Raw genomic sequence first — 24,855 nt, 5'->3', positions numbered from 1 at the left:
GAATCACACAGTCTCCTCTTAACAGTTGTGCTAGAGATGTGTCTGCTGCTAGAACTCTGTGTGGCATTGACCTGGTCTCTAATCTGAGCTGCTGTTAACCTGCGATTTCTAAGGCTGGTGACTCGGATGAACTTATCCTCCGCAGCAGAGGTGACTCTTGGTCTTCCTTTCCTGGAGCGGTCCGCATGTGAGCCAGTTTCTTTATAGCACTTGATGGTTTTTGTGACTGCACTTTCAAAGTTTTCCCAATTTTTAGGACTGACTGACCTTCATTTCTTAAAGTAATAATGGCCACTCGTTTTTCTTTACTTAGCTGCTTTTTTCTTGCCATAATACAAATTCTAACAGTCTTTTCAGTAGGACTATCAGCTGTGTATCCACCTGACTTCTCCACAACGCAACTGATGGTCCCAACCCCTTTTATAAGGCAAGAAATCCCACTTATTAAACCTGACGGGGCACACCTGTGAAGTGAAGACCATTTCAGGTGACTACCTCTTGAAGCTCATCAAGAGAATGCCAAGAGTGTGCAAAGCAGTAATCAAAGCAAAAGGTGGCTACTTTGAAGAACCTAGAATATGACATATTTTCAGTTGTTTCACACTTTTTTGTTATGTATATAATTCCACACGTGTTAATTCATAGTTTTGATGCCTTCAGTGTGAATCTACAATTTTCATAGTCATGAAAATAAAGAAAACTCTTTAAATGAGAAGGTGTGTCCAAACTTTTGGTCTGTACTGTACATATAGAGAGTCCTGCATAAACAGCATATGTAATCTATTGGTAATACAATCGCCGACTACAAATATCTATATGTACACATTTCTTCTCCTTCAAAGACTACACATATAAAGTCTACTGGGATATTATACTTATATACATACCCACATACGCACACATATGTTGCTGTGTCCCAGCCCCCCACCATAGACTCCACCTTGTGACCACCCAAATATCTTCCCCCATCTCTTGGTCAAGAGGATGTTGTTCAACTGCCTTAGATATGCCAACAAGGGACACAATGCTACTGGCCATACTGAATGGGTGAATACCACTGGGTCCAATTATTAGGCATATTTGTGTGGTCATCAGGATGAGGTTATGGCTGAAAGCCATATTTCCCTTAACACATATATTATGAGCAGGTACTCACTTCACGAGGGGGGTGGGTTATCCGGATACGCATAATACACCAGTAAACCAAGTACCCCCCTCCAGCCTGCATCGCCTCTAAGGTGTTAAAAGATGAAGGTAGCCAATCAGTCAGGGGTTCTTTTCAACTTTCTTTATTACTGTCAAAAATCCAGCTCTACGCGTTTCGGGAAAACAAGTCCCTTCATCAGGAGCATCTTACAATGTGTGGGGTATATATACCCTGAGGGTGGTTAGCAAAAGACCGCCAAAATAAGGTGGGAGTGTCTTTCCTATCGTGTGAGCTCACTGCGGCCCGAAATCGGAAGTGCCAGGAGGCAGTGGTGCGCAAGACCGGAAGGGTCGGCGTGATGCGTTCCAGAATGAAACGCATCGGTGACTAGTGCGCATGTCCGGAAGCGGGGTTCCGGTGAGGCGAGCTCCAAGCTTGAACGCACGTTCGAACACTTGGTTGTTCAGGCAGCGACTGGATAAACAGCTGGGCTGGTTCGCATTGTTCCGTGGCTAAAATAAATCCTAGGAATAAGTCTTTGGGGAAAAGGTGCCTTGCCCTATGTTTATATGTATAGGAGCTCACTGCCTGACATTTATGTGCTGTTATGTTTATATACATAATCGTATCATGACCATAGTGGGCTTATTTTATACACCTTTTCCATGTCGGTAATATGTCGATAATCGGATATATAAATACACGGATCCATATATATCCCTATATAAATAAACATAAACATATGGATCGATGTAACTAAAAACATGCAATTACATATGTATATATACACACAAATGGATGCAGATAAATACAAGAAGAAATGGAGAAATCAAAATAAAAAATTAAGAAAATACAAAAAATTTATATTAAAAATGGAAAATAAAATATAAAAATGAATGTCAGATGATCATATGAAAATGGATAAAATATCTAAAAAATAACGTGTCTAGACGTAGACCTCACCTTTGGCCATGGGTCGGATTTGTGTCATTGGGAGACGGCTGAATTCTAAATATAAATTTGTTTATAAATCGTAAAATACTAGAATATTCAAAATGTTGGGATATTTACTTAGAGTGGAGGTCTCTTGTGAGGACAGAGGATATAGTGGGATAAATAGTAAACCATAAAAAATAAAACGTAAAAACTCCGAATGGTATTATCTCGAGAATGTAAACAGTGGCTTTGTTTTTGATCAATTTGTAAGATCTTTTTCTTCGAATCTTTACTGAGCTGTCGGGGATATCCCTTGTCTATAAACCTTATACCGAGGGGGCGTCTAGTTGTTCTTTAATAGCGCCGTTATTTGTGCAGTTGCGTCTGATTCGTTTCATTTGGCTGAATGGTAGGTTGGTTTTCCATTTATGATAGTGACAACTTCTTCTAAAATCTAGGAAACTATTTGCATCAACACTTTTAAAATGTGTACTGGTGGAAATGGTGTTATTATTGCTGTTAAGATGGAGGTCTAAAAAAATAGCTTCTTTGGGGTGGGACTCAAGAGTGAAGCTTAAGTTCCAATCGTTTTTATTTAACATCTCAATATATGCCCTCAGGTCATAATTGCTCCCTTGCCAGATAAGGATAATGTCATCAATGTATCTTCTGTAGAAAGCAACGTTAGGGTGTTTCAGGAGGCCGAAATAGTTTTCAAAAGCACCCATAAATAGGTTAGCATATGACGGTGCAAATTTCGTGCCCATTGCTGTTCCTTTTACTTGGATATAAAATGTGTCATTATAAGAGAAATGGTTGTGTCGTAGGATGAAATCTATAGATCTAAGGATGAATTCTTTCTGTGTGGGGGGCATGAGGGTGTCACCAGCTAGATATTCTTTATGGCTTTTAAGCCTATTGAGTGTACGATGTTACTATACAATGCTGTGACATCTAAAGTGGCCCAAATGTAGTTATCTTGCCAGGTTAAATTTTCTAGATTTTGGATGAGGTGTGCTGAATCTCTCAAGTATGAAGGTAGTGTGGTTACATATCTTTGGAGGATGCTGTCAATCTATTCTGAATAGGTTTGAAGTAAGGGAATCAATTCCAGAGATTATGGGTCTTCCGGGGGGGTGGTTTGTTAAGGACTTATGTATTTTTGGGAGAAAATAGAAGCGTGCAACGGTGGGGTGTGTTATTTTTTAATGATTCTTTTCTTTTTTGTCTAGGATCCCTAAAGAGGATCCCTGTTCAATAAGGTCATGAAGTTGGGTCTTAAAGTCTTTCGTGGGGTCATCTGTGAGAGGTCTATAGTAGTCGGTGTCAGATAGAACTCTGAGGGCTTCTTTTTCATAATCGTCGGTATCAAAGATGACAATTACACCCCCCTAGTCAGCATTTTTTTTTAACAATAGTATGGTTTATGGTTGCGATTGAGGTTGTCTGGTTCTGGATTGAGAGGTGTTGATATTCTTTTACTTAGGGGTGGGTTTTTATGGCTAAAAGAGGGGAAGGCTACTTTGAGGTTGTCTAAAACCTTATTGTAGTAGCTTTCCAAATGAGGGCCTCTGCTCTCTAGGGGGTAGAAAGAGGATCTCTTCTTTAGCGGTGGTTTTATGGTACTTATTGTTTCTAAGGTGGTTGTGGTGTCTATATCTTGTGTTGGTGAGGTGGAGGCTGTACAATCATTTATTTGAAGGGTGACAGGGAGCGTATGAATGAGCATAGATCTAACATCAACAGAAAGGTTGTAACACACAGTGTTTCACGTCACTTTCATTGACACACGAAGGTAACCCTTCAGGCCTCAAAGTTACCCCATTAGAACAAATCTCATCCTCCTTCTAACAATTGTGCCAGAAGGAGATGTTTTGGATATACTGGCTGAATACCCTTACTCACTATGGTCTGAATGAAAGACTGGAACACGTCAACTACTAAATATATGATTACTAAACATATGACTACTAAATACACAACATCAAGGGTCCATACTTCCAATTGACAGCCGCACACTGTTTACATTCTCGAGATAATACCATTCTTTGTTTTTACATTTTATTTTTTATGGTTTACTATTTATCCCACTATATCCTCTGTCCTCACAAGAGACCTCCACTCTAAGGAAATATCCCAATATCCCAATTTCCCAACATTTTGAATATTCTAGTATTTTACTATTTATAAACACACAAATTTATATTTAGACTTCAGCCGTATCCCAATGACACAAGTCCGTCCCATGGCCAAAGATGAGGTCTACATCTAGACATGTTATTTTTTAGATATTTTATCAATTTTCGTATGATCATCTGACATTCATTCATTTTTATCTTTTATTTTGCATTTTTAATATTTTTAATATTCATTTTTTATATTTTCTTTATTTTTTATTTTGATTCATTTCTCCATTTATTTTTGTATTTATCTGCATCCATTTGTGTGTGTATATATGTAATTGCATGTTTTTAGTTACATCGATCCATATGTTTATGTTTATTTATATAGGGATATATATGGATCCGTGTATTTATATATCTGATTATCAACATATTTTATACACCTTTTCCATGTCGGTTAATAAGCCCACTATGGTCATGATAAGATTATGAATATAAACATAACAGTATAAAGGCAGTGAGCTCCTATACATATAAACATAGGGCAATGCACTCTAACAACCTTTTCCCCAAAATCCCATTCCTAGGATTTATTTTTGCCACGGAACAATGTGAACCAGCCCAGCTGTTTATCCAGTCGCTGCCCGAACACGCAAGTGTTCGAACGTGCGTTCCAGCTTGGAGCGCGCCGCACCAGAACCCCGCTTCCGGACATGCGCACTAGTCACCGATGCGTTCCATTTTGGAACGCATCACGCTGACCCTTCCGGTCTTGCGCACGACTGCTTCCTGTCACTTCCAATTTCGGTCCGCCGTGAGCTCACTCGATAGGAAAGACACTCCTACCTTATTTTGGCGGTCTTTTGCTAACGATCCACAGGGTATATATACCCCACACATGCACACTGGTTGTAAGATGCTCCTGATGAAGGGACTTGTTTTCCCGAAACGTGTAGAGACTGATTTTTTACTGTAATAAATAAAGTTGAAAAGAAGCCCTGACTGATTGGCTACCTTTATCTTTTAACACCGATCCAGGCTGGGGGGGGGGTACTTGGTTTACTGGGATATTACGCGTATCCGGATAAACCACCCACCTCGTTAAGTGAGTACCTGCTCATAATATATGTATACTGTGGCGAAAGCCACTTCGCCACAGTGTTTTGGAGGGGGCTGTTTGCCCGCCTCCTGCCCCAGGATTATGGGCCCTCTCATCAGCCAGGCTTCCTTTGTTCACAAAGGACTTGTACTAACTTGAACCCCTGGTCTAATTCGTGCCATTTTGGGATGTTAAATGTCTATGTGTATTGTAAAGGGTGGGACATTGTATACCTTGAGTATTGAGGTCTGTTCCATTTTTTGGGGGAAAAATGTGTGTTCTCTGTCTGTGAGTGATTAAGTTAGCCCATTACGTTTGGTAATTGTATTTTGTTGATTGCGTCTCAGACAATGCCAGTGTGTTAGTTAATTGCGTCTCAGACATTGTGTATTCTCCTGCCTGTGATGATTACATCAACCCAGTGTGAGGTAATTGGATCACAGGCAGAGGGGAGGATTTTGTGTGGGAGTGTCTGAGTGTATTGTACGTGGTTATTGGCAGTTTTTACAAAACCCTGTGGGTGGTAACCTTGTTGGAAAATGTGTATAAAACAATGCTTAGGTGTTCAAATAAAGAGTTCCTCTTTTACCCTTTACCAAGTTAAGGCTGGTGTTTGGGTAACTGATCGACACTGGGGGATTGCTATATGCTGAAGATTTGCTATACTCCCCTGGCATAACTACTAGCTCTTGTAAGAGCTGTTCCTGCTCTCTGGATGTAGGAGAGGTTCACCCACTGTCATAGGTCCAGGGTGGGTAGGAGACGGTGAGACCTCAACCAAGCTTCGGCGGTTCGTGGGGTCTGCAGCGCTTACGGTGTCAAGTGGAGTGCTTGGAGTCATCGGGAAGCGCTAGGAGCATCTATCGACGGAGGTACCCGGTCGGGGTGCCAGGAGATCCGTTACATATACTGTTTATACATTTATCTTTTACTGAATTTTATCTTTTACCAAATTTAATACTGTTCCATATTGTCTTATAATGTTTATGCTGTTTTTCATGGTACTCTAAGTGACATCCCACCGTTTGCTTCCCACACCCACGGGCACATATCCCCTGGGAACGAGCGAGCGTTATATTCTCTCACGAGGTGTTCTCACAGACTGGGGTATAATACCACAAACCCAATAATTAGAACCGTAACACCTATAGTGCACTGGCGCTCGTTTTGGGTTATTGGAGTAGGTTGTATTGGGAGTTACCCCACCACTTTCCAACCCTCCTGTCTCCTCTATATACTGGGCAACTCAAGGACCTTCATAGGGTTGTCCCTAACTGCTCCTGTGTGGTTTTGGCTGTGTGGTTAGTGTCATTACCTTGTTGGAAGGTGGACCTTCAGCCCAGTCTTAGGTCCAGAGCTCTGGATCAGGTTTTCATTAAGAATATCTCTGTACTTTGCTCCATTCAGCATTCCTTTAAACCTGACCAGTATCCCTGTCCCCCCCAGCATGATGCTGCCACCACCATGCTTCACTGTAGGGATGGTACTGGGCAGGTGATTAGCAGTGCTTGTTTTTCTCCAGACATGTCTGTTAAAATTGAGGCCAAAAAATTAATTCTTGGTTACCTCAGACCAGCGAATCTTATTTCTTACAGTCTAAGTCCTTTAGGTGCTTTCTTCCATACTCCAGTGCTGCAGTGTAGGGTTGTTGCGGGTATTGAAATTTTGATACCCAATCAATACTTTTTTCCTGGTATCGGTTCGGTACCGGGATTTGCTTTTTATCGATACTAGGCTGTGCTACTGCGCAGCCCAGTATCAGAGAACATGGAGCGCCATGTTCCCTCAGCAGCAGTCAGTCTCTTCCTCCCCCTGTGCCACCGCTGCCAATTAGGAGAGAGGGGCAGCAATGATAATTAACGTCTAATACAGATACAGGAGGCGGGTGTGGCGGCAGAGAGCTGGGTGCCGCACCTGAGGGGTTAACTGCCGCGGATCGCGGCTCCCTGTCATAGAGGTCGGGTGCAGGCTATGTGATTCTACCGCCGCACCCGCCTCCTGTATCTGTATTAGACGTTAATTATCGTTGCTGACGCACTGTGCCCCCACCCCTCAACCAAAATCATTGGTGGCAGGGGCCACAGGGTCCTTTCCTCTCATATTCATTGGTGGTGCAGTGGTAGTTGTGATCGGAGCCCCAGCAGTGTAATCCTGGGGCTCTGATCGGTTACCATGGCAGCCAGGATGCTACTGAAGCCTTCCATGGTAACCTCCCTGCTGCTGTGTGCACAAAGCCCAGGGCAGCAGGGAGAGTGTGAAGTCCTATTCACCCTAATAGAGCTCTATTAAGGTGACTAGGACAAGGGATTAAAAGATCTCAGGTTCTAGCCCCTAAGGGGGAAAATAGTTATTAAATAAAAAGTAAAAAAATAAAATAAAGAAAAACACCAAAATATTAAGTATAAATCACCCCTTTCCCAACAAAAAAAAATAAACATATCACATATCGCCACGTACGAAAATATCAAAAAATCTCCTATAAAACGCCATAACAGAAAAAAAAAAAGCAAGCGTGATTCCCCATTTTTTGGGTCACCTTGTCCCCCCAAAAAATAGGATAGGACCGTTCGATTATGGGCCGGACGTTCCATAAAATGCAGCTTTTTTTTTTTTTGCGTGGTATCGAATGGTATCGAGTATCGCAATACTTTTTTATGGTATCGAAACCGAATCAAAATGTTGATACCAAAATAATCCTACCGCAGTGATGGTTGACCTTCGGGAAGTTTCTCTGATCGGCACACAGAATCTTTGGTGCTCAGGCTGAGTGACCATTGGGTTCTTGGTGACCTCTCTTACCAAGGCCCTTTTTCCCTGATTACAGGTGTATCTCAATAAATTAGAATAGTTAAAGGGGTTCTGCACTTTCATTTAACTGATGATCTATCCTCTGGATAGATCATCAGCTTCTGATCGGCGAGATTCCGTGACCCCCGCCGATCAGCTGGTTTACCGCCGGCCCACTGATGTCACGAATAGTATCAACTAGCGTGGGCGGGGCTAAGCTCTGTTCACTTGAATGGAGCTTAGCCCCGCCCAGGCTAGTTGATACTAGTTGTGACGTCAATGGGCCGGCGGTAAACAGTGAGAAGGCCGCGGCGCTGCTGGAGCGCCGCTGCCTTGTCTAACAGCTGATCGGTGGGGGTACCGGGGGTCCCGGGATCAGAAGCTGATGATCTATCCAGAGGATAGATCATCAGTTAAATGAAAGTGCAGAACCCCTTTAATATATTTCAGTAATTCAATTCAAAAAGTGAAACTCATATATTCTATAGATTTATTACAGATCTATTTCAAGTGTTTATTTATTTTAATGTTAATGATTCTGGCTTACAGCTAATGAAACCCCAAAAGTCAGGATCTCAGAAAATTTGAATATGGTGAAGAAGTTCAATCTTGTAGATTCATTGTGTCACACTATAATCAGCTAATCAACAGAAAACACCTTCAAAGACTCCCTAAGCCTTTAAATGGTCCCTCAGTCTGCTTCAGTAGTCTACACAATCATGGGGAAGACTGCTGACTTGACAGTTGTCCAGAAGACAGTCATTGATACCCTCCACAAGGAGGGGGAGCCACAAAAGGTCATTGCTAAAGAAGCTGTCTGTTCAGAGAGTGTTGTATCCAAGAACATTAATGGAAAGTTGATTGGAAGGAAAAAGTGCGGTAAAAAAAGGTGCACAGGGATAACCACAGCCTTGAAAGGATTGTCAAGAAAAGACCATTAAAGAATTTGGGAGAAATACACAAGGATTGGACTGCGGCTGAAGTCAGTGCTTCAAGATCCACCACACATGGGCTACAAATGTCACATTCCTTGTGTCAAGCCACTCATGACCCAGAGACAACATCAGAAGTGTCTTACCTGGACTAAGTAGAAAAAAGACTGGACTGTAGCTCAGTGGTCCAAAGTCATGTTTTCAGATTAAAGTAAATGTAGCATTTTAATTGAAAATCAAGGTCCCAGAGTTTGGAGGAAGAGTGGGGAGGCACACAATCCAAGCTGCTTGAGGTCCAATGTGAAGTTTCCACAGTCAGTGACGGTTTGGGTTGCTATCTGCTGGTGTGGGTCCACTGTGTTGTATCAAGTCCAAAGTCTCTGAATAGGTCATCAGTATCTGATCGGTAGGGGTCTGACACCCGGGACCCCTGCCGATCAGCTGTTTGAGAAGGCACCCGCGCTCCTGTGAGCTCACCAAGCAGAGCGCCATACATTGGATAATGGCTGTGCTTGTTGTTCCAACCACCAGAGAGGACAACGCTTTTTCAAATAGTATGTAAGCACGGCTACCGCTGCTGGATTGCAGAGTGGTCATAACCATTTATAGTGTGATGGATAAATGAATCAAGCCAGCAAAGGCGGCAATAAAGACAACCACAATTGTGTAAGGATATGGTCATATAAAATGAAGATAATGTCTGAGTTATGATTTAATGTACGGTATTGATTGAACTATATCAGATTTGTAGGATCATTTGTTAAAGCAGATGAAAAGATTTCTAATAATATTCTTGGGGTCAATTGTTGTAGAGAAGTCTTCTGTATTGCTAATTAGGATGTCTAGAGAAGTGTTTACAGTCACTTACATTTCTAAGACATCCTAAAGGGCAGATGGACTCTCCCATTCAAATACTAATACTAGATTGGAAAACAATTGGTCATCATGTCTCTAGTCAGTGGGATCTCATCACAATGTGCAAATGCCAGGAGAATAGAGTTGTCATAATATGCATGTTGTGGGAAAATGCAGCAGTTATTCTGCTGCATATTGGGAGGGAACACACAGAGATCAAAACCAGCCTTTGAAGCAGGAAATATTTGCTGATGGGAGGGGGAGTAAGTTCCAAGATCCAAAAATTTAACATAGAGACAGGTCTTGGGAGCCTTCCTGGGAAGAAGGTGGCTTGTGAGCATTGTGGCCAAAAGGAACAGTATTCTGGTAGCTATGTGAATGACTCTTCATTACTGAATGGTTATTATGCCTTGTTTTTAGGTGGTGGAATATTGTTTTTCTAACTGGTTTTGTTTTTGTGATCTATATCCAGGATTCTTTAGGCCAGGAATCTGTGAAATAGTGTTGTGATTTAATGGTGTCTCTTTCCTACATGACACGTGTCCTACCTCCTCTAAGGGCGTTAAGTGGACCCATCGATTCTTCACAATACCTCTGATGGTGGGGATAGACTTTCCCAAGCGGAACAGCAGGTAGGCTACCTCTTGAGGAGGATAGGCACACGAGGCAGCTGGTCCAGGCGGACCAGGAGGTACCTAAGAAAGGTACCAGAGGTACAGGTGTTGTCAGGCAGGCAGAGTCGTTACCAGGAGCAACAGTGCAGGACCGAAGGATGAGGCAGAGACGTAGTCAGACAGGCAAAAGGTCAGGGCAGGAGGCACGGGTACAAGTCAGGCAATCCGGGTCGGCAACAGGAGAGTCAAGGCAAGCTGGCAGGAATCAGACAAGTAACAGAATCCAGGAATACAAGTGGTTATCAGGAACCTAAGCAGAGCACAAGGACCTTGACACTGAGGCATCTGGGAAGGGAGCTGAGCCACTTATATATGCACATGAGGGCTAGAATTGGTCAGCGAGGTCACATGACCTAACACATAAAACCTAGGAAGTGAGGCGCGCCAGCCCTTAAGGAAGTGCTGCAAAAAAACAGCAGCATGTTGTGGCCAGGGTTGAGATGAAACTGTGGAGCAGATCCTCAAAACCACAGCATCTACACAAACAGAGCCCAGAGCAGCGGTGAATGGGCCACAGATCACCGCTGATGATGTCGCCTGGGACCGTGGTGGTAAGCAGGGAAACAGGGGTGCACAGCAGCCGCTGTTACACTACATATATAGGTGTGTTATGGTTTGTTAAATATCTGTTTTATTGCTTAAAGTGGTTTTCTTTTATGTTGTGGTAATTGGTTTATTTGTGTCTTATTAATATTAATGCTGCACAATTGACTCTGTATATAATATAATTTCTCTATTTTTTCTCAATATACACTTTTGTTGGTGTGCTTTCTTTGATGATGCCCCCTAGAACTTACGTAGGAATATTTTTATTGCTCAATATTATTATCTTATTTAATATTAATATTGTCGATAATCATATTTCTTACAATTGTAATGTCAATTCAAAAGATTAGAGAATTAATAAGCTTACGCAGGCAAAGTGAATAAATACAGTATATTTACTAAAAAGTAAATACATCACTAGTCTAAATATTCAACATGTAATATGGGGTGAGACTCTGTCGGTCATGCTATAACACATGGCTGTATACCACGTTATACCAATGACCAACACCCCAGGGTGTACAAGAGATAGGGCAATCAATTATTACATCCTATCTAGGATAAAGTTCCAACTGGAGTCCCCAAAAGATATGTGTGCAAACCAGACTTACTCCCATCAGCCCCTCCTCCCGTACGCATCAGGCATATTTCTGAGATCACTCAGGAATATGGTCTTATCATCACAATAGGGGATGGGTACTTCTCTAACCCACTACATTACAAGGGAAACTTTATTATACAGAATATTAAAAGTAATATAAAAGATAATTAAAGGGGACAGAACCAATCAGTACTTAAAATATTCTTACAATACACAATACATTAGTAACTGGCTTGTATTAACTTTCCCTACATGATAAATTGATAACATTTTAGATTTTAATAAGTTTACAAAAATTTCTAAAATTCTGTTTTCATTTTCTTGGAATATTGAGTGCAGAATGATAGGGCAAATTTGATTTTTTTATTTTATTTTAGCACAAAGCCACAACATAACAAAATGTGAAAAAATTGAAAGGTTCTGAAGACATTCTGAATGCACCTTATGTACCATAAGGATCACCTGGGAATAGACTCGGAAGTGAATATGGTAACATTTTTTGTACAGAACACAAAATGGAGCCGTCTGTCTGTAGGTTGGTTGATAAATGTCTGATTGCTGGGGGTTCGACCACTGATCTCTATAAGGCGATTTCCAAGCGGTTAATTGCAGTGAGAAAGAGTTTGAATTGAGCATTGTACTTTATTGTACCCTCAAGGGTGGGTGCAGTACCTTTATGATCCAAGGTCATACCCCTGCCAAAGACTAGCCAATGAACTGTAAGCTTTGCTTCCCTGCATCCGGCCACGGCAGGGTAAATAAGTTAATACAGCTAATATACAGCCAAAAAGGTACAGAATGAAGGTAAGTGGGACATAAGGTTAGCGGGGCACAGCTTTATTGATTAAAAAAATACACAAAAGTAAATAAATAAATAAAAATTACAATAGTTCACAAACTAACCTCCACAGTGCCGACAGTGAACCAAAGCGGCCAGCCAGGAACTGACAAGGTTAAATTGACCATAAATCTTCTTGCATAGAAATAGTGGAGCCCCTATAGACAATATATTTATATATTTATATAGATCTATATATATAGTGCGTCCAGATAAATATACTCCATATGTATAGACGTAAGTTTCTATATGTAGATAAGACAAGGCATGGCAGGACATCACCGAACATGGCGCAGGCTCATGATGACATCATAGGCTGGGAGGTGATGTCATTGGTCGGAAGGTTTGAGCACAGAATGAGGTCTCGGGAAGGGGTAATGGTGGTGGCAGTGATGTCATGCAGGGGGCATGGCAGGAACCTGCAGTTCATTACTCGTTAACCCTCCCTTTAAGGGGCCTGGTCACCAACAAGGACTGGAGTCAACCATTTTGTAGGGTAAGGTTGCCACCAGTTTCTGGCAAACAAAATGGTTGACTCCTATATTTGTCTGGAACAGGTCTATGGTCAGACCTGCTGAGTGTCACTCTACCATCTCTTTAGTTTCTAGCGCTAAGTGTGTGTGTATGTGCAGTAACTTTTTTTTTTCCCAACTAAATAACGATTAAGGCACAGCACAAACACACGGATACACAGACACACACACAGACACACACATACACGCCTGTGCAGCCCCCACCTCTCGCAGAGTCTATAGGAGACAATAAGGCTCATTTCAAGAATCCAGTGTGGGGCAGATAGAACACTTGACCCCTAGTAATTTTCACTCCTGAATACACAGGGGCTAAATTCATATCTGTTCACCCTGACGAAGACAAGAAACCGCATTCCTTAGGAGCGGCGCTGACTTGTGACTGTGGTTGTGGCTGTCTGGGGGCTTGGAGATTTTGCAGTTGGGCTCCTGGCATCGCTCTCAGCACCACTAATCTTAATTGTTACTGGTGGCTCCTTGGGTTGACCTTCTGTCATCTTGGTAGAAACTGTTAACATCTTACTCTGCTTTTGGTCAGTATCAGAACTGCCTGTAACGGTTTTGGTCATTTGGTCACCTACCCCGGTCAGGGGTTTATGACATGATAGTACAGGAGGAACTTTGACTTGGGTGCTGTCCACCATGCTTACCCTATCAAAGCTTGGAGAGATGGTGGTCTTCTTAGACTGATCACTCAGAATTTTACTGATGCTACTATCAGAAGCAGCTGTGGTCAACTTTGTCCGGATAATTGTTTCTTCACTAGTTTTCGGAGTACTCGATAGCTTGGTTGTCCCCCTTGTCTTGTCATATTCTGTTCCTGAAGGCTTACTAATAACTGGGGTGTTATCAGTAGAGCTGGTCTGCACAATTTCAGTGCAACTGACCTTATTAATAGCTATGGCCACCTTGGTCTTGTCACTTTCTGGTGCACTAGTCATGCCTGTGGTTTTGTTTGCTTGGCTCTTCTCGGTTGTACTTAGAGTAGGCTGAGATGTTTGGGTGGACACCACCTTATCTTCTCCTACAGTCACTTTAACAGCAGGGAGGATGTTGGTCACCTTCGTTTGACTCACTTCTTTTACACCCAGTGTAATGTTATTGGTCACTGTGGTAGTCCCTCTTATTTGTTCATTATCAGCTTTGGTTATCTGGATACTTATGGGAGAAACAGCTGATGGACCCGGCAGAAGCAATGGAGGAATCTCAGTTGTAGGCCCAATTCCCTTCACATTTTCTGGGGTGGGGATAGCTGGAGAGGCTTTTGTAGATTCACTGGTCTTGGAGGTTTGTGTTAGACCAGGCTTTAAACCATTTGTGCTAGAGGTGGAGACCTTTAGATCATCTCTTAATCTAACAGGGTGAGAGGAGGCGGACTGGAATGTTTCAGTTTGTTTTCCAGTGGATCGAGATTGAGATGGATATTTTTGAATGTCAGCCATTGGCTTCTCATCCTTAATATTGCAGGATGGATCACATTTTATATTGTTGGGGTCTGGATACTTTATTTCAGCTTGTTGAGATGAAGTGCTTGACATTTTAGGAGTAGACGACTTTACAGAAGAAGCTTCATGGTCTTTATTCATTACTGGGTGCTTGACGTCGGGCTGTACAAGCGGGAAGCAGGTGGGTGCACTCTTCATTTGGTTGAAATCAGCACTTTTGGGTCTGACAGAATGTGAACAGTCTGTGAGATTGGAAGGCACGCCTTTCGTGGTAGCATGAGGTGTGCTTTTACCGACAGTGGTCAATTCTTCCACCACTTCTAGATACCAACGTTCTCTTGTGGTTCTACAATGTTCTTCATCCTCCTCTCCCTTTTCTCCTTTTTTCCCTTCTCCTTCTCCTATACCTTCTTCTCCTTCACCTCTTCTGCCCTCGTGTTCCTGCACAGGACTTAGAGTTTTCACCTGGCATCTCCCCACCATAGCATGGGAGGGGTCACCCTGTGTTGGAAGGGCAGACGTTGCAGTAGGTGGAGGCTCTTGTGGTGAAAACGTAGCAGGACTTCGGACTACTGCACCTATTTTTCCCACTACTTGAACTTTACCCTCAGTACCTTTGTGTCCCTCTGTCTGTAATATTCCTGTTCCCAATTCACCTTCCAGTCTCTCTAAACTATCTACCAAGAGATCTCCTGCACATAAGCTCCGTGGGGATTCCTGTCTGCCTACTCTTCTAACTGCTTGAGATCTACTTCCAAGGTTTTCTCCTAGTTCTCCATCTGGAGTTCCACCACCGCCTCCTGGCTCCTGTTTTCTAGGTGCTCCTCCACTCCCCCCGCCTCCCAACTTCTCTGCAGACTGCACTCTCTTTAGGAGAGGGGATCGTGGAGGTTCTGCACTCTTAGGACGTGGACGGGAGACAGGAGGGGAAGGATGCAACTTTGGAGGGAAGCTCTGTGTGGTCAGGCTGCTTCCTACACTGTGACCTGGAATCAGAGGAGGGGAGGCAGTAGTAGGTGATGGAGTATGCGCAAGAGGAGAAAGCGGCATATTACCAGCAGACTTGCAACGTGCGGAACGGTATTGGCGGTGAAGTTTTGGGGACAGGCCATGTAGTGTACTGGGACGAATGTGGGGAGAGGGTGGTGCTGGAGAGGATGTGGAGGAGGATGTAGAGGCACAAGATGTTGAGGAAGATGGTGGAGGAGGGGCAGGGGAATTGGGAGTGCTAGAAGAAGGGGAACTGCCTTGTGATGAGGCACCTATTAGAAAACAAGAAAATAAAGAGAATTAGTACTGGTTCCCCAAAAAATTGTAGCGGCCTTTATAAAGTGATAAGTGGAAATCTAATTCCCTAATATCTTTCTCTGGTATATAGTACAGAAGACCTTAACCCATTTCGAGAGCATCAACCCTACCTAGATATGCAGAATCCATTGATCGATAGCTGTGAGTTGGAGAACGGGCAGAGAGGCTGTGAGTAGGAGATCCTGGCAGGCTGTCACTAGAGGACAGAGAGCGGCTGAGAGAAGACAGAGAGCGGCTGGTATGCAGAAGATTGGACTGCTTGGTGATCTTACGAAAAAGAGAACTGCGCTTCTTGCTGTTAAGAGACAGAACAGAAAGAAGAAGGAATGGAAAAAAGAGAAGAAATTCTAGATGACCTTCTACCCAATATCTGACACTACATTATTAGACACCACCAAGTTGATTTCTGGTGACTATAGAGTGTTTCTCCAAAACCTATGGGCCTCAAAGGTTTGTTCATGGTTTCTGTCACTGTGGTTGTCCACCCCATGCACCATTGACCTGTAGTTTTTCGCCAGCTCCTCATATATTTTCTTTCTGGATCTATAAACTTCTTTAGCTCACTGTGCATATCTACGAACAATGCACCTCACATCTCTTACCTCTCTTGCCCTTCTCTTCCTATACTCCTCTTGCTTCTCCGGGCCATCTTGGACCTGTAGCTGCTCCTCCTGGCTGGACCAGTCCTGATTGATGTGTTTTCAAAAGGTGTTGTGGTGACCAGCACCTTGTTTCCACTCTATGGGGAGGAAATATGGGCTATCAGTGCACGTCGGTATGAACAGAACTACTGAAGGACGATGTTTTTGACTTTTTCATAAAGTCCCTACCTTCAGGATCAGCTCAACCACCTCTGTGTGTACCAAACCATGCACAGGTTCTCCATTGACATGAGTAATAAGGTCACCAGCACACAGCCCTGCCTCATGAGCAGGACCTCCATCCTCAACATGCTGGAAAGAAGACAAGGTAGATTTGTTAATTCCTAAGAAGACGAGGATGAATTAGATTCAATGATTTGCATCTGAGATTTCATTTGTTTTTTTTACAGAAGAGGCCTTAAGAAATGCCCTTCAGGTCTGCCTTGTATGTAAGTCTATAAGGCTATAATCATCAACTTAGCTCTGGAATAATCCTCTGGCATTCGTTGTCCTTAAAACTCAATGATTCCTTTATTTAGACACTCATTAAAAACATCCTTCCTCATGGCATACAAGTTCTATTCTGGGGGCACCCTTTAATATACCTCTAGCTATACATAATTTCTCATGTGAACAATGCCTAAATTCACAGATTAACCCCATTCCCTATGAGCACTGTGGACGCTCAATCCTTGTGGTACCGAATCATAGGGTGAGCGATCACATTTCTTTAAGTCTATTATGCTGCCTATCTGAGTAGCACTGACAGGCATAATACATTACAATACAGAAGTATTGAAGTATATTATAAAGGAGAGAAAAGGGGATCACATGTCCCCTGGTGGAAAAAATATCAGAATTGTAGTTTTTCGGTCATCCCTTCTACCAAAAAAAGAAATAAAAATTGAACAAAATGTTATAAGTACACAAAAATACTATAAATCTGGAAGAACAATGTTATGATGATTTATACTACAGTCGTGGCCAAAGGTTTTGAGAATGACACAAATATTAGTTTTCACAAAGTTTGCTGCTAAACTGCTTTTAGATCTTTGTTTCAGTTGTTTCTGTGATGTAGTGAAATATAATTACACGCACTTCATACGTTTCAAAGGCTTTTTTCGACAATTGCATGACATTTAGGCAAAGAGTCAGTATTTGCAGTGTTGGCCCTTCTTTTTCAGGACCTCTGCAATTCGACTGGGCATGCTCTCAGTCAACTTCTGGGCCAATTCCTGACTGATAGCAACCCATTCTTTCATAATCACTTCTTGGAGTTTGTCAGAATTAGTGGGTTTTTGTTTGTCCACCCGCCTCTTGAGGATTGACCACAAGTTCTCAATAGGATTAAGATCTGGGGAGTTTCCAGGCCATGGACCCAAAATGTAAACGTTTTGGTCCCCGGGCCACTTAGTTATCACTTTTGCCTTATGGCACGGTGCTCCATCGTGCTGGAAAATGCATTGTTCTTCACCAAACTGTTGTTGGATTGTTGGAAGAAGTTGCTGTTGGAGGGTGTTTTGGTACCATTCTTTATTCATGGCTGTGTTTTTGGGCAAAATTGTGAGTGAGCCCACTTACTTGGATGAGAAGCAACCCCATACATGAATGGTCTCAGGATGCTTTACTGTTGGCATGACACAGGACTGATGGTAGCGCTCACCTTTTCTTCTCCGGACAAGCCTTTTTCCTGATGCCCCAAACAATCGCAAAGAGGCTTCATCGGAGAATATGACTTTGCCCCAGTCCTCAGCAGTCCATTCACCATATTTTCTGCAGAAGATCAATCTGTCTCTGATGTTTTTTTTGGAGAGAAGTGCCTTCTTTGCTGCCCTTCTTGACACCAGGCCATCTTCCAAAAGTCTTTGCCTCACTGTGCGTGCAGATGCGCTCACACCTGCCTGCTGCCATTCCTGAGCAAGCTCTGCACTGGTGGCACTCCGATGCCGCAGCTGAATCCTCTTTAGGAGACGATCCTGGTGCTTGCTGGACTTTCTTTGACGCCCTGAAGCCTTCTTAACAAGAATTGAACCTCTTTCCTTAAAGTTCTTGATGATCCTATAAATTGTTGATTGAGGTGCAGTCTTAGTAGCCACAATATCCTTGCCTGTGAAGACATTTTTATGCAACGCAATGATGGCTGCACGCGTTTCTTTGCAGGTCACCATGGTTAACAATGGAAGAACAATGATTTCAAGCATCACCCTCCTTTTAACAGGTCAAGTCTGTCATTTTAACCCAATCAGCCTGACATAATGATCTCCAGCCTTGTGCTCGTCAACATTCTCACCTGAGTTAATAAGATGATTACTGAAATGATCTCAGCAGGTCCTTTAATGACAGCAATGAAATACAGTGGAAAGGTTTTTTGGGGATTAAGTTAATTTTCATGGAAAAGAAGGACTATGCAATTCATCTGATCACTCTACATAACATTCTGGAGTATATGCAAATTGCTATTATAAAAACTTAAGCAGCAACCTTTCCAATTTCCAATATTTATGTAATTCTCAAAACTTTTGGGCACGACTGTATATCATAAAAACAAATCCCCAAAAATAATGTGATCAGAAGCTACTACCCACTATGTCCAGACTTACCCAAACTATATGCTGAACGCTGTATACGTCACTCTCTCCCATGTATACTCGGATGGCCCTCAAGGTGAAGCCATACTTCTTTCCTGATCGCTGGATGGAGATGGGGGAGCGGAGACTGCTGACTGCAGGGGTGTAGTCGCGGCTGGGAGAGGAGTCTCGTGAGGACGGATTGGATGAAAGGGAGCGCGGAGACATAGGACTGACCAGGGGTGAACTGCTGTGCTGTTCAACTGTGGCGCAGGAAGACATGACAAAACAAATGAGGCATTAAATATGGTAACAATATGCTGAGGTCCTCAGGTGACCCAGTGATGTGGGTAACAGGTCACCGATGTAGCCAGTGATTGGCTGCAGCGGTCACATAATGCCCATGAACAGGATGTTGATACCCAGAAACCCAGGACCTGCGGAGGTGGCCGTGGAGAAATGCAGCTGGAATCCAGAGGTTGGGACCAGATAAGTATGAAACCCACCACAGCTCCAGCCACTCTTGAAGAGGTTTGTTCAGTGTAGGATAACCCCTTTAAAGGGGTTGTCCACCATGGCAATCACTATTAGTAAGAAGGGTCTGAAGATAATAAGCTGATCGTGAGCGATCACCAGCGATGAGTGAGTGAGCCAGCAGCAAGTGCTCAATTCCATGCAGTGCCAGAACAGGGGAAATTAGGTATTACATGGTGCCCAATGCAACGTATGAACAAACTGAGTCCTCCAACAACATTCTGGCTAAATGATGGAGGATCTAAATATGGGACCTCCTTTAGTAATTCAGAGTTACCCTATAGGATTATATAAATGAGGTCAACACTCAAGGTTTTCCCACCATATCAATATGGATTAACAATGTTACATCGGCTGAAAATCTTTCCTGGCGAGTATGTAACACCCCAGAGTTGTGTTACTACACGCCTCTACTCCGCTACTATCTCCTAAGAGCCTTTATAATGTCATCAGATGTAATTTATATTATGTCCTCCACAAATGTGCATACAAATCTATGTTAAATTCAATTGTTTATGTAATTAGCCTGGTTTACAGTAGGTGGTAGCAACTCATTGGCAAGTACAGTTTAATGTTTAGTGAATCTGAGCTGAATGGACTATTCAAGCTCAGTCCCCCCTTCTGTGGATGGGTGGGCTGGTCCCACATCCTGCAGTCTGGGTGGCGAAGGAGGTTAGAGTCAGTGTAGCCTCCTCCCTGCTAGGGAAAGGCTGTGTGATAATGTCCAGAGGATCCCCTGCATAGGGAATACAGCAAGGACCTAGTCTCAGCTGAGACTTGGCCATATACCCAGCTTGAGCACCTTCACCTCAGCTGGATGAGGAAAGCAGAAACTACAGACAACCTGCAGAGTTCCAGGAAGAAATCATACCCTGAGAATCCATCTGTGACTTAAGTCCAGAGTCCGAGGAGAAGCTTATTCCTCCTCAGCTAGTCTGTCCCCACACAGCAGAAGGGACCAGATAAGTGCAAAAGCTAACCCTGCCACAGTTACAGAGCTACCAAGCAGACGTTTTATCCTGCAAGCTCCACATTTAAAGGAGATGTACTCATTCCTGCCAATGATTGCCAAAACCTGCTGGGACCAAGAGACCAAAGCTGTATACCGCTTGAAAGCAAGTTATGTCAAGTAAAGAAACATTTGAACTTCATCTAAAGGTCTGGACATCAGTTATTCTGCCAAGTTCCTCTATTACTCCTACTATCACTGCACTCAAATTTATTGCAAGTGAGCCAGGAGTCCAGCCGTACCCAGGTAGGAGACACTGTGACACAATTATCTCTATCCTACAGAGACATTATAGGCCATTACACCACTCTGGCATTCCTAATCTGGGACGTGCATTATAACACCTTTGGAAGGGCCCTGGGATGGTACCCTGTGCACGCTGCAATTGGCGTCACGAACAAAGACAGGATATATTATCCACCTAACCTGGCCACTGCACTAGAAGTGGCGTCAGCGAACCCGTTCCTGGTCACTGCATTAAAAAGTGGCATCACAAACAGGATTTACCTTCGTGACTATATACCACAGGCTACAGTAATCACCAAACCCCCAGAAAAAAATGACTTTTGATGCATGTACTTACTGCTGAAGAGTGTGGGTCTGCATCAGTTGCAGGACAGTGGCAGAGAAGGGGTTAATCGGCCATCTTAGATACATCCACCCAGCAGAGGGGAGGGAACCAAACAGCCCACCTCCACAGAGAAATAATTCCTACAGCAGCAGGAACTAAAGTGCTGAATACAAGTTCCCAGGAGGACATAGAAATTGCTGCATTTGCCCATACAGGAAGTGAAGCAGTGGCCATCTTGGAAAAGGGAAAACACATCTCTTTCTGCCATGGACTCTGGAAAAAACACCATCTGTGGATCTGAGTACTTCTGTGCAAATAACCTTGGTAAAGACTGTTTAGGGTTATAATCTGGGTGCCAGAGCGCCATACTCCCCGAAATTGAGCAGTTGCAGCAACTCTTAAAGGAGCCACGCACTATTTCTGCTGCAGTCGCCCATAGCAACCTGCATCTAAATTGCATTATAGCCAATACTGACCCCTCTAGTATGGTACTGGGTATCAAGGGCCATGTCTGACAACGAAGACAGCACCTACTTGGACCGCAGTGATCCACCAGCAGCAGCGGCAGCCACCTGCATCATGCCTCTTACTATGCCATACTATTTTGGGGCACCCTGGCTCCCAAGTTACTCAGAATAACCCCATTCACTCAGGGAATTTCGTGATAAAATGGTAGCCACATTTAAGCTATATCCAGTATCACAGGAACAGAAAGTGGAAATCCTGATTAGCCAGTTACAGGGAGCTGCGCTCCGGGAGGTCAAGTCCTGGCCTCGGCCAGAGCGGAAAACCGCTGAGCAGATCCTAGACCGACTCAGTACCACCTTTGAGACTAGGACTGCCTCTGAGCTTAAAATGCGCTTCTTTGGAAAGCGGCAGCAGTCAAAAGAGACCTTGACAGACTTTGCCCTGTCTCTACAGGAAGCCCTGTGGGGTGTTATCCACATTGATCCCTGTGAAGCTGAGGGACAAGATCAAACCCTCAGGGAACAGTTTATTAAAGGTCTCCTTGACGAATCCCTCAAAAGTCAGCTGAAGATGCTGTCAGCTCAGCACCCAGATACACCCGGTCCATGACTTTAAGGAACTTGCTATTGGCATTCTAGGGGAAAGTCACCAAGCTGAACCCCCTGAAAACAAGAGGGCAGGGCCCACACTATGGCCTGCTACTCACAGCCAAATAGCTGAGCATGGGGCTCAGGCACCCATTCCAGATTCCGTAGCAGCTGTGGCCGCTCAAGTCTCCCTCTTAGCTGAGAATATGGAGAGGATGAGGAAATAGCTAGAGTGACTAGAACAGCAACCAAAGGTGGGGAAAGGAACTTCTGCAACCAGACACCGCCCTACACCCGGTCCACAAGAATATTGGCGCCAGCCGATCGGTAGGTTGGCAGACCCCGGTTAGCAAAACATTAGGAAACACCGATACCTGCATTGTCAGAGGTATGGACACCCTGAAAAGGACTGCCGTCAGTTAAACGGGTATCCCCTGAGGTCAAGGACCGCCCCTCGGGAGGAAGAATACTAGGTCCCAAAGATCCAGCCTTCATGCCTAGATATGTTGGCACCTGCCCCATGGTTGAAGTTGACATCAACGGAGTGAAGTTTCCTGCTTTAATCGATACTGGATCTCAAGTGACTACCATCCGTCAAGTAGCATTTGACACATGCCGAAACGGAGCCCAGCTGACGCAACCTCCTGAATCTTGGCTCCACATCATAGCTACCAATGGCAAACTGGTGCCTATACTAGGTTATTGGGAACCTACCTTACAGATTTAATATACCGAACTCCCATGCCAAGGGGTAGTCGCGATTCAGGTCCCGGAAGATGACCATTGCCCTGTGGTCCTGGGGATGAATGTACTCGGTAACTGTTACCCTGATGTGCTGAAAGCCTTAAAGAAAACTCTACTGACTGCACCCCGTGCAACTCAATGTGTTATAAACCAGACCATCCGAGTGCTAGTTGCCCAACAAAAAGTCAGCAATCAACGGGGTGAAATCTGCCGTGTCCGCATCAAGGATGCTCAACCTATCAAACTCCAGCCTGGAGCAGAGACTCTAATATGGTGCAAGGCTTGCATCGGTATCCAAGGTCAGGATTATCAGGCCTTTGTGGAACCAATACATCTTCAGGATCACCCTCTTGTCCTAGCCGCTAGGAGCGTGGTCACCGTGTCCCAAGGAAAGGTACCCATATACCCAATCTAGGTGATGAATCTGTGAAATTAAAAAAGCACTACCCAGTGGCCTGCCTATATCACATGCGTCAGCAGGATATCCTGGATTCCCCTACTGCTGCGGCCCAACAATCACTCCAAACAGTGGAGAAAGCCAAAGACCCGCCGGCCCTGGTGGGTCAAACTACATATTGGGGATACCACCACCTCTTCTGAACAGATCGAAGGTGTGCTGGACTTAGTCAAACAGCACCATCAAGTCTTCAACAAACATTCTCTCTGGACTATGGTCAGACTCACTTAATACAGCACACCATTCAAACTGGCACTCATCCTCCAATCAAAAAGAGAAACAGACTAGTACCTCCTGCCATGTACCAGCAGGATATGAAGACAGCTAGTGTCATCCAGGATAGTCACAGCCCCCTGGTCCAGGTAAAAAAGAAGGATGGAACCATCTGTTTCTGTGTGGATTACCGTAAGATCAACAACATTAGGCACAAGGATGCGTACCCCCTGCCACGAATTGGCAGCTCTGGGATCCGCTGTTTACTTTTCAACCCTGGATCTAACCAGTGGCTATTGGCAAGTCCCCATGGCACCAGAAGATAAGGAAAAAACACCTTTTGCCACCCCAATGGGTCTGTTCGAGTTCAACTACATGCCATTTGGGTTGTGCAACGCCCCTGGGACATTTCAGAGACTCATGGAAAGATGTTTTGGACACAGAAATTTTGAGACCGTATTGCTGTACCTGGATGAAGTGATCGTCTACTCTAAGACCTACGAAGAGCATTTACAACACTTGGCAGAAGTGTTCCAGACTTTGGCCCAACATGGACTGAAAGTAAAACCTTCAAAGTGACACTTACTGAAGCCTCATGTGAAATATCTGGGACATGTTGTGAGTGCGGAGAGCATGAGACCGGACCCTGACAAGATAGCTGCAGTACAAAGCTGGCCGGCCCCCAAAACAGTCAAAGAGGTCAAGAGCTTCCTCGGATTTGCAAGTTACTATCGGAGGTTTATCCCGCACTTCGCTCAGATTGCGGAGCCTATTTAGGAGCTTGTGAAAGGTGTCACCCCAAAGGCTGTCAGAATGCTAAAATATCGGTAGAGTGGACTGAAGAGAGAGAGGCTGCTTTCTGACTGTTGAAAGAAAAAAACTTACAGAACTCCCAGTCCTGGGCTACCCTGACTACAGCCTACCATTTTGCCTCTATACTGACGCAAGTAAGAAAGGTTTAGGATGCGTTAAAGTGAAGAACCGCGCTGCCTAAACAAGGAATTTTTTCCACCGTGCTATAAGCCCACCGAGTTGATACAGGATAACAGTGCTTCCCAGCTCTGGATTCCAAACGCACCTCCTGGATTCCTCTGCAGGGCACCAAAAAAATCACACCATAGTGAAGCACTTCAAATGCAGGTAAAAAATCTTGTGGTTTATTATACTCACAAACGAGCTAAAATATATAGTATATATAAAATCCTGGTAGTAGCACTCCGCTGCCCGACCCAGGTTTCGCACT

General features: G+C 43.8%; 1 protein-coding gene across 1 annotated transcript in view; it reads right to left on the bottom strand.

Annotated features, from left to right (window-relative positions):
- Positions 1-12,623: 12,623 nt before the first annotated feature.
- The window catches only part of MAST1 (microtubule associated serine/threonine kinase 1), a 90,483-nt gene continuing 78,251 nt past the window's right edge, over positions 12,624-24,855 (bottom strand). Inside the window, exons 24-28 of the mRNA XM_044276966.1 lie at positions 19,063-19,292; positions 16,652-16,774; positions 16,424-16,560; positions 15,932-16,116; positions 12,624-15,775 (exon numbers count right to left, since the gene is read on the bottom strand). Coding sequence (XP_044132901.1) covers positions 13,428-15,775; positions 15,932-16,116; positions 16,424-16,560; positions 16,652-16,774; positions 19,063-19,292 — 3,023 coding nt within the window. The 3' untranslated portion in view covers positions 12,624-13,427. The remainder of the gene's footprint in view (positions 15,776-15,931; positions 16,117-16,423; positions 16,561-16,651; positions 16,775-19,062; positions 19,293-24,855) is intronic.

Source organism: Bufo gargarizans, chromosome 2, assembly GCF_014858855.1.
Source record: "Bufo gargarizans isolate SCDJY-AF-19 chromosome 2, ASM1485885v1, whole genome shotgun sequence".
In the NCBI taxonomy this organism is placed as follows: Eukaryota; Metazoa; Chordata; class Amphibia; order Anura; family Bufonidae; genus Bufo; species Bufo gargarizans.
The sequence above is the reverse complement of the archived record's forward strand: the minus strand, read 5'-3'. Positions and strand labels throughout refer to the sequence as shown.